A 10,097-nucleotide genomic window follows, 5' to 3' on the forward strand; every position below is an offset into this window, starting at 1 on the left:
CAAATATTTTTTCGAAAAGAGGATTAATTACCTTTTTATTACTCGGGAATTTATAAAATTAAGTTATTATAATTTAATAAACTTTTTATAAAAATAGGAGCTCAATCAAGAAAAGTTCATCGGAACTTTACTGTGATGTCATAAAGCCAGTACATTGTAAGTGGGTTTTTTTGTCAACCTCCAACAAAAATCTATACCATCTGTTTATTTGATTTAATGAAAAGTATTTTTTTTATGGAAGAAATAGGGGTGGGTTATATTAAGAAAATGAGTATGAGAAACCATATTGTAGACGCCTAATAATTTCTAAATAAGAATATGAGAAAAAGTGATACAAATGTCCTGGAAAATGCATAAATATACCAATAATTATTTTTTGGCTATATCATTATCGTGTTTCAAGGGCACGCCAATAAGTGTTATTTTATCTTATTTAATAAAAAATTAAGAATTTAAAATACTTTTAAATATACATTCAGGTGATATGAAAAAATTAGTTAAAATATAATTATTATTTTTTTATTTATTTTAAAATCACCCGTTTCACTGTCCTAGTCTGTAGTTAAAGCAATATTTTTATGAATTTAAAAATAGGTTAAACATTTTTAGCCGCACTTTATTTAGGCAATTATTGATCATAATGAAAGGAAATAATTTCATAACATTTTATTCATTTAAATCTTTCAGTTCGTTATGGTTTATTTTTTTCTTAGGACTTCTATCATTTTTCGTACACTTTGATTTTGACCAAATGAAAATGGACCACATTACTAGGTACAATTTGTAAGCCAATGAAATCAAAGTCGCGTAATCAATCGTATCGCGTTAGGATAACAAATAACGATGAAGGTATAACACAGCAGTGTCCGTAACGCGTTAAATTTTTGTGAGATAAACAATAATTCAAACGATTTTAGTGTAAAATTTGAAATTTTTGTATGAAATTTTTAAAATTTTAATCTAGTCCAAATAAAATAATTTTTAAGTTATTTTTTGGCTCCATTACTTTTGTATCCATATTATATTTTAATCAAGTCCTTATAGGACATTGCGCGTTAATTTAGGTTGCATGTTTATCATAAGTATTAGTCAAGACAAACAGTCCGATATTTTTTAATTACAATTAACTTATTTTACTTTTGTAAAACTATTTTGTTATCTCTTTAAATAACTAATACATTTAAACCAAATTCATTCTCTATATATTGTTTGCCTATTGCAAACTTACATACAATAAGTATATGTTATTTGATATAACTTATCCTTGAAAAATTAAAAAGATGAGTATTGATAATCAGCAGCAGCAACCATCACTTGAGCAAAAAGGTAAATTTTTAATCAAATTTAATGTTATATATATATATATGAAATATTTACTTATTATTATATATTTTAATAAGTTACAAAATCTCTACAGTTAAAAATATTAAAAATATTTTCTTTAATTTCTAAGTCTATATTAGTCAAACATCTTTTTATTTTACTTTTCATATTTATCTTTAGTGCTTAAGTAGTCTTATTTTATGAACTTGTGGAAGTATGTATTATTATATTTAAATTACTCTTAATAGGTATAATAATTTTTTGGATAATTAATAATTTAAGGTTTGTAAAATAGTCTGATTACTGATAGATGATTACTGATGAATATATAAAAAAATACAATATTTGTTTTATTGCATTTAAGAGACTTCTTTAAAATCAAAAAAATTATTTAGATATTTATAAAAATTATGTAATTGTTTTTCTATTGAAATGCAGCTTCAGCTGCCAAAAAAAAAAAAATGCTAAAATATAAACTCGTAGGCAAATATGGGATCTAACATTTTTTGTGTTATAACCTCTATTTATTTTATCATTAAACTAAACCATAATAATAAATATATGAATAGAGTACAAACATTTTTAAAACTAGATAATTTTCCTTTGAAATAAATATTTTAGAAATAGTTTTAGTTTAAAAAGAATAATTTTATTAAATTGCATTCAAATGTTTATGTTTAGATGCTGCAAATAAAAATAAACGGTCAATCCTTAATGATAAAACATTTTTAATTGACATAGTAAATAATATAATTAGTTCAAAAGTCGAAAAACTCATAAATGCTTATGGAGGTGTAAGTTTAAAATGTAATAAATTATTTTTTTAATTTTAATTAACAAATGCATTTTTTGATAGAAAATTCTTCAATCTTTAGAGAAAAATACTAGTTATTTAATATCAGATCTAAGAAACAATGAAAAATCTTTAGAAAATAACGACTCTGAGGTGATTAATGTTAAATATCTTCTTTTGGGTTGTTTTAAATGTTTAATAATAATTTTTATAAAATTTAAAATACTATTTCAGCATGGAAATACTATTGAAAATATACCAAATACGCCATCTTCAAAACAAAATAAATCTTTTGATCTTATTAGCAAAGCAACACTTTTAAATGTACGAATATTTTCTCCCAAACAAGTAAGTTTTGCCTAAATTATGTGGTTGAAATCTTATTACCTATTAAAAATATTCTTCAATTAGTTTCAACAATGGCTCAAATCATTATTGAAAAAACATAGAGTTAGCAAAAGTCCTGTTGATAAAGTAGCTAGTGTTCTTAGAGGAAAAATAAGCTTAAAAATAGAATCAATGGATCAAGGTCAATGTCCTGTATTTGAATTTATTCCCAAGTGGCCAGATCTTGGTGATACATTATGTAAAAAAAAATTAAAAGTTCCACCTGAACAAAGTTTTGAAATTGATAAAAGTGGAGAAGAGTATTCCTCTGACCAATATAGGTAAAAATAGTATCTGTATAGTTTAAGTATTGAAATTTATGCATATTTTTAATAATTCTAGTACTTCAGAAATTGGTGGAATGTGTGAATTATGTGATGTCCCTTTTATGAATTATAAGGAGCATATCAATACAAAAAAACATTTAAGAGAAAGTCAAGATGAAAATAAATTTCAAGAACTCGATGAGTTAATTAATGAACGGCCTCTCAGCATGATTTTTAACCAAATTTCTCCTGAAAAGTAAATAAAATAGATAAAAAATATTATCTTTGTAATATCAAATAGTTATTTATAAAGGATTTTGTACTATTTTTAAACAGTTTGCCTAGTTATTCAGAGACAAATGTTCAAATGCAACTAGAAACATCTATTGTGAAAAGTGAATTAGATGATTCTGCTAACACAATTGTGGATACAGATTCAAATGATAATGAAAAGAATATGGTAATTATAATTATAATCAGTATTTTAGTCTAATAGTGCTGTTTTTAGTAATGAAATTAAAATGTTTGATGAAAAAAAGTTAATTGTAAAAAATGTTAATAATTCTATTTCTATTTCTTATAGAATTTCATAGGATCTTTTGTAAGATCAGGAGTAAAAAGCATTTTTGTTAATAATTATAACTTAATTATTTATTTCAGCTATCTTTGTATGAAAGCAGTACTGTCGAGGAGAAACCTCTATCAAAGCTTAAACGAAAATGCTGTTCAGACACTAATATTTCTTATACCCCAGAAAAAAAACGAAAAACTGAATTTTTATCATCATGCTTAGAAGAAAAAGAGGAAATAAATTATAAAAAAATCAAAAGAAAAAGAAAAGTACGCCAAAAAAATTCATCTAAAGATATATATAAGGTCGAAGTTATTAATAGTCATATTTATCCAAATAAAAGTAGTGATATATTATATGATGACCAAAATAAAATGAACAAGCCTCCTGTGATAATTCGGCTTAAACGTGTTTATAACGCTATAGATAATGATACAGTAAATGATGGAAGAAGTTATTCTTCTGATAATTGTAGTACTAAAACTACACCAATAAATGCTAGTCCAATAGTACGTAGGTATATACGAGTTGTTAGAAAAGAAAGTTTTAGTAATAGTGAAGGAGATACTAAATTAAAGTTAAAAAATTTAATGTTTTCATTTGAACAACCTAATTTACATCAAAAACGCAGTTGTGATATCAATTATCATCCAACTTTTACATGTATTCCAAATATTAGTCCAAGTACGCAGTATGTTCAAGAAAGTTTATCTAAATTAAATGATCATATTATTAAATTCAAGACTTTACCCTTTAATAAATCTTTAGAAGTCTTGTCCAATATGGATCCTCAACGTTTTGGAGAGTGGTTTTACAAAATTCCCCGAAAAATTCAAGATGATTTATCATTTGATTCATCTTCATTAGTTCCATTAACAAATGCCTCCTATTGTAGTTCATTAGTTAATGGAAAAAAAAAAGAATAAATCATATATTTTTTTAAACCCATTGACAAATGTATGGATTATTGATTTTATAATTTACATGGTTTTTGTATCCTATTTCTAGATCTCTAATTATATTTTACTACTAATTTAGAACTCTTAATAATTTCTTTGTATTTTTTTTTTACCGTATTACTTCAATATTTCATTTTATTTATTTTTAAACTCATTTAAACATGCAATAACCAAATTTAAGTTTTTAGTTTTACATGTAATTTTTTTTTGTTATAGTTAAAATTAATATTATAAAATTTAATTACCATTGTGCAGAAAAAAATGTTTAAATAATATTTAACCTATTTTTATTATTTATATTATAACTTCTAATTATAATTATTTTTGTTTTACTTATTATTATCTGTAGTATATGTTCAACTATTAAAATAGTATATTTATTGTGTGATAATTTCAATTAACCTAAATGTGAAAGTAATAGTTAAAATCACTTGAATTAATTAACTTTTTTATGCTCTTATAAAAAATTAAAGTGAAATTTTTACTTATCACAGAAATATTGAAAATTCTGGTTTAAAATTTATTATATTATAATGAGTGTTGATCAGTTTTTATCAATCATGTTGAATTTTTATAAATTTAATCTTAAAAGTCAATTAAATTTTGTATAAATTTAGCTTTATATTCTTTAAATATATTCTTTTATTTAAATTAATTATTGACATTTTATCCTGTTGTAAAATTATTGTTAAAATGTATAATTTATTTTTTTCAGTCTTTTATTAATTAAATTTTATTTCTCAAAAATATGTTACCAACAAATTAGTGTAACTGGTAGAACTTTTATCAATTCTTTATCTATCCTCTGTATAGCAGTAATATTTATAAAATTATTTCATCATAGGTAATTCACTTGTTTTTCTTTTATATTTTAATTCTATATGTAAAAAAATTGGGGAACATTTGAATGTGTGGTTTTAATTGATTAAACAATACTATTTGTAGTGATAAATATGTTTATATGTAATACAGAAGATATTGTACCCAACATTTTATATATTAATTTTATGTGACTTAATTTATCCCTTCAACTATTTTTAATTAATGAATTCAAATCTACCTCACATTTAAATGTACTCAGTATTCCATATACAAAATGTAAATATGTTTTATTTAATTAATTACTTTAAATTAATTTGAGAACCATACACATTATATGCTTGTTGATATATTACCAACAATTTAGTTGCTCTGTATATTTGAAGACCTGTAATTAATAATTGCAAAATCAAAGTAGTTTTTACTGAGGATTTATATTTTTATTGTATTTCTTTTATTAATAACTCGTAAACAAAAATTTTATGGATTATTGTTAAATGTTTTGTTTCAAATTCATTGAGCTTTATTTAATATGAAATATATATACAACTGATAAGTTTTAAAGCAGCGACTGATAAATATTTATCTATCTAATGAATATTTAAATAGTCTGTTTAATACATGTAAAATGTATGAGGATATTATTGGAAATTTTATTATTATAATCCTCATTGTTTTTTTTTTTTTGAAACAATTGTTTATAATATGCTCAATTTGGTAAAGACTGATTAAAATTACTGACTAAATAAGCTGTAGTTTCTATTTATTAAATTGGAATTAATAAAATTTAAATAGATGTACAATTATTGAATTTTTAATGAGAGATTTGATAGTAGAGAGGAATCTTTTATGGTAACAAAAATATTTACTACTTAATGATACTAAAACTTAGAATAGATAAATTATCAATTCTAATAATAAAATAATATAAAAGTAAATTTTGTTTAAATACATTATTTTATTTTTTATTTGAAATTTTTATAATATATATTAATTTTTTTAATAATTGTGGTATATTCTCAATTAATTAAAAATTAAATAGATTCAAATTTCACTATTAGACCAATCTGATGTGTAATTATAATAAAGTACTTATTATATATTATTAACAAGTGCAAACTTACAATAAATTTAAATTCTACGATTAAAATTAAGTGTACTTAATTATTCTTTGTGAATATGGCTAATTTTTTCTAAACATTTTAAGAGACCTGTAATTTTGTTTTTTAAGTTTTAAAATTAACTTATCAATAATTTTAAATTGAAATCAAAGACATAAAATATAGATTATATAAAAATTATTAATATTGAAAATTATCTGTTAATTCCTTCATGTTAATGGTAGCGTATTAAATACAAAATAAACATAAATTTTATGTTTAATATTTTGTTATGATTGTTATAATTTTCAATTTAAAAAATGTATTTATATTTATATATTGTTGTTTTTAAAAATGATAATTAGTGTATTCACCTTGTGTTATATAACCAAAAGTCTATGTTACTTTATCTGTTTTAACTATAGCTCTTTTTTTAAAATTATTTTATATTAATATGAATTTACTTATTTTGTTTAGCATGTTATACAAGCATGACTATTTTCTTTAATTTCAATCATAATAAAAAAATCTTTTTGTTTTATTTATTTAATAATGTTCACAAAGAGTGTTACAAATAGTGCATACAATAATTAATTTATTGTTTTACTTAATTTTATTAAGAAAACATAATTTTGTAATTGATAGATTACAACTTAAATCACTATATTTCAATTTATTTTATTATAGCAAAAAAATCAAATTTCATAAATTACAAAAAGGTAACATTATTAAGTGGGCTATTAATTATACTGTTTTTATTAAAATGGTCATGAAATAAAAATAGGTAACATTATTAAGTGGGCTATTAATTACACTATTTTTATTAAAATGGGCATGAAATAAAAATTGAAATGTTAATTAAGTCTAGGTTTTTTGAACGTAAGCTCTAAAAACTAAGCGCAATCAATTTATTGAACTTAACAAAAGTAAAAAAATAACTTGTTATACAATAATTTTAGTTTTACTGCTAAAAAAACTGTTTATTTTATACTGGGGTAATGATACCATTATTTTGCAAATATTTTTTAGTCATTTTCAAGGTTCCAAATAGAAGATATAATAATAATTGAAAATATTAATATATCATTTGATGCAACTAAATTGCCAAAAATGGTTATTGTCCTAATAACTAGAGCCGTTACCCTATGAAGTTATTACTAAATAAGATTTAAAGAAATTTAATTTTATAATTCTAGAATATTTATTTTGTAATGTATAAATATTATATAATAATATATTAAATTTTGTATTTTCTGGTTAAGTTATACTTATTACTTAAAACGATTGCAATGAGTAAATAATATTTGATAATTTTGTTTTTACATAACTTATATATGTCATCAATAATTACTTCCAAACTAACATTACCTTTATTTGGTTATAGTTAAATATTTTAAGTTATGTTAACAACAAAACTAAGATAGTACTATCTAAAAGTATTCTGTGATACTATTAACACAAAGATTGTTGTTCTATGATTAACACGCATAGGAAATTACATTAAACCTTACAAAACCAGGTTTATTTGAAAATATTTTCATGTGTAATAAGCGTATAGTATAATTAATATTTTTTAATTATGTTAAAAGTATCGATACTTAGTGCTTTATCGACACTACAACGTATGACAGTTTTTAATCTAAAGAATTCCTGCAATAGTATACATACTACTGTGGCTAATCAATTGAAAGAAAGTATGTCTTTATTTTGAATTTTTTGATTATTTAAAATATTACTATAATTTAAAGTTTTTATACTAGTTAAAGCGACCAGAAGCAATAATACATTGACTATTGAAGGAGTTCAAGTCCAATCACCTAGAACTAAATATTTAATTAAAATACCTAGTGAATGCTGTCCATTATGTCGTCTTAATCTTGATGTTAAACATACTGTATGTAGTATTTTTATTATTTAATATTATTATAATTGTGTATAGGTTAATTTAACCTATTAATTATTTTTTTTAAAGGATGTATTAATCTTAAGTCAGTTTGTTAGACCTGATGGTTGTATGATGCCACAACGAATAACTGGTCTATGTCGAACTCAACAAAAAAGAATTAGTAAAATGGTTTCCATGGCACATAAAGCAGGTAATGTATATTTAAAATATTATTTACTTACAAATTGTTTAAAAAGTCTGAGACATGTCACGTATAAAATGCATACCTAATTTAAAATTTTTATTTAATTCTTTAAACGGTTTTTTAAAGCCATAGCAGCCTTTTCAATTGACTTGGTTTCTTAACCATATATTGATTGATTTTAAGTACCTATAAGTTACTTTCAGGGAAAAAAAAATTGTTGATAAATATAGTACTCATACCAATTATAGTCTGAAAACAGTCAATATTACTATTTTTATAACTAAGTGGAAGGATTAACTGATGCAGAATGTTTATTATTAAATAAAATTAGGTCTCACCTTTAGTCTTTATTTTGAAATATTAATATCCCTAAATTCTGGTTCAAAAGTTTTATTGACTAGGCTTCTTCTTATCTAGATGATTTTCTATAATATTTAGATTAAATATACGAGTTAACATTTAAAAAACATAAATGGATATATGTTGAAGAGAGGTGGAAGAATTTTTTTTTTTAATTTATTCTATGTATAGGTGTTTAAATTTAGTAAGACGCTAAATTTTTAAAAATTATTGAGAATTAAAAATTTTTATTAAGTAAAAATTGACTTCAAAAAACTATAATAATATAAAGTTAAATATTTTTTTTTAATCCCTTCAAGGATAAGAATTCTTAATTAAAATTTTCTTAAAAGGGAACCCCTATTTTTAACTTGATAATTTGATAGAAAAAAAGGAAAATTAACAATTTGGTCTTATAATTTTTTATTTGTTGAACCTATTATATATACATATGATTACTTTCTAATAAATCAACAATAAATATTTAATTTTTAAATTCCAACATTTTATAATTTACATTTACTATTATGGCAATACAATTTTAAATGGAGTTCCTGAAAAAAAAATGTTTATTTGATTTATAGGATGTTCAAGTAAAAACTATTTTGTATATAAAGTTATTCTATAGTATTTATTCCTACATATTTCATATAGTGCTTTTTTAGTATTGACCTATAAAACCTAAGATTTTACAAAAAAAAAAAACACTTCCATATTAAATAATTTATAGTATTTTTTATTAAATTTGTAATTAATAGTTTTTGTAAAAGTAAAAATTCACATCAGTGCATCATCTTTGTACTTATTAATATTCTAAACGAGATAGTTTAATTAAAATTCAGTATGTATTTGCTGTAAAGGCAATATTATTATTTTACCTGGCGTCTTTAATTTCATCACCTTTGTAATTATTTTAAAATAATGTTATATTTTCAGGTTTAATGTGCAATATTACTTTAAATGATAAGGTAAAGGATCCATCTAAAAGAAAAGATTGGAAAAAATATAATACATACTATGATGAATCTACAATTAAAGTATATGAAAATCATTTTCAAATTGCCAGAAGAGATATTATTTCTAAATATTTGAAATCTTCATCGTAAATTTTTATTTTATTTATTAGTTTACTTACATAGATCATAATATAAATAATATACTACTACTTTCAAAACCAATTAAATTGTGTTTTATAAAAGAACTTAAGTATAAGTAAAAAGATTGGAAAACCATTTTGATATATATATATATATATATTATTAATTATAAAAATTATATTCATAAAAAAATTCTTTGTAATTAAAACTACAAAATCACAAATAAATTTATACTATTAATAAGGTACGTTAAAATGTGAAGTCTTTGGTTATGATAAAAATGTTGAATGTATAAAGTCTCACTAATAATACTTAATACTTTATATAAGATAAAGTAATTTTCTATTTATACA

The 10,097-nt window shown here is 21.7% G+C and overlaps 2 protein-coding genes across 2 annotated transcripts; both read left to right on the top strand.

Annotated features, from left to right (window-relative positions):
• The first annotated feature begins 834 nt into the window (after window positions 1-834).
• Window positions 835-4,561, top strand: LOC126900127 (uncharacterized). Its single transcript, XM_050675628.1, has 8 exons — window positions 835-1,326; window positions 2,005-2,117; window positions 2,180-2,269; window positions 2,351-2,464; window positions 2,528-2,784; window positions 2,846-3,025; window positions 3,106-3,229; window positions 3,430-4,561. The coding sequence occupies exons 1-8, from the start codon at window positions 1,281-1,283 to the stop codon at window positions 4,264-4,266; spliced, it is 1,761 nt and encodes a 586-aa protein (XP_050531585.1). The 5' UTR covers window positions 835-1,280; the 3' UTR covers window positions 4,267-4,561.
• A 3,103-nt stretch (window positions 4,562-7,664) lies between these two features.
• On the top strand, window positions 7,665-9,872 carry LOC126900128 (28S ribosomal protein S18a, mitochondrial). The gene is made up of 4 exons (XM_050675629.1): window positions 7,665-7,912; window positions 7,979-8,112; window positions 8,191-8,314; window positions 9,584-9,872. The coding sequence occupies exons 1-4, from the start codon at window positions 7,798-7,800 to the stop codon at window positions 9,751-9,753; spliced, it is 543 nt and encodes a 180-aa protein (XP_050531586.1). The 5' UTR covers window positions 7,665-7,797; the 3' UTR covers window positions 9,754-9,872.
• The last annotated feature ends 225 nt before the right edge of the window (window positions 9,873-10,097 follow it).

The sequence above is a fragment of the Daktulosphaira vitifoliae genome, unplaced genomic scaffold, assembly GCF_025091365.1.
Source record: "Daktulosphaira vitifoliae isolate Bord-2020 unplaced genomic scaffold, ASM2509136v1 Scaffold_2, whole genome shotgun sequence".
Taxonomy (NCBI): domain Eukaryota; kingdom Metazoa; phylum Arthropoda; class Insecta; order Hemiptera; family Phylloxeridae; genus Daktulosphaira; species Daktulosphaira vitifoliae.

Coding starts and splice junctions, on each gene's coding strand:
- LOC126900128 (XM_050675629.1), top strand. CDS start 7,798: ATGTTAAAAGTATCGATACTTAGTGCTTTATCGACACTACAACGTATG. Junction 7,913..7,978: donor GGCTAATCAATTGAAAGAAA/GTATGTCTTTAT, acceptor TTTTTATACTAG/TTAAAGCGACCAGAAGCAAT. Junction 8,315..9,583: donor TTCCATGGCACATAAAGCAG/GTAATGTATATT, acceptor TTATATTTTCAG/GTTTAATGTGCAATATTACT.
- LOC126900127 (XM_050675628.1), top strand. CDS start 1,281: ATGAGTATTGATAATCAGCAGCAGCAACCATCACTTGAGCAAAAAG. Junction 2,118..2,179: donor TCATAAATGCTTATGGAGGT/GTAAGTTTAAAA, acceptor ATTTTTTGATAG/AAAATTCTTCAATCTTTAGA. Junction 3,230..3,429: donor ATGATAATGAAAAGAATATG/GTAATTATAATT, acceptor TATTTATTTCAG/CTATCTTTGTATGAAAGCAG.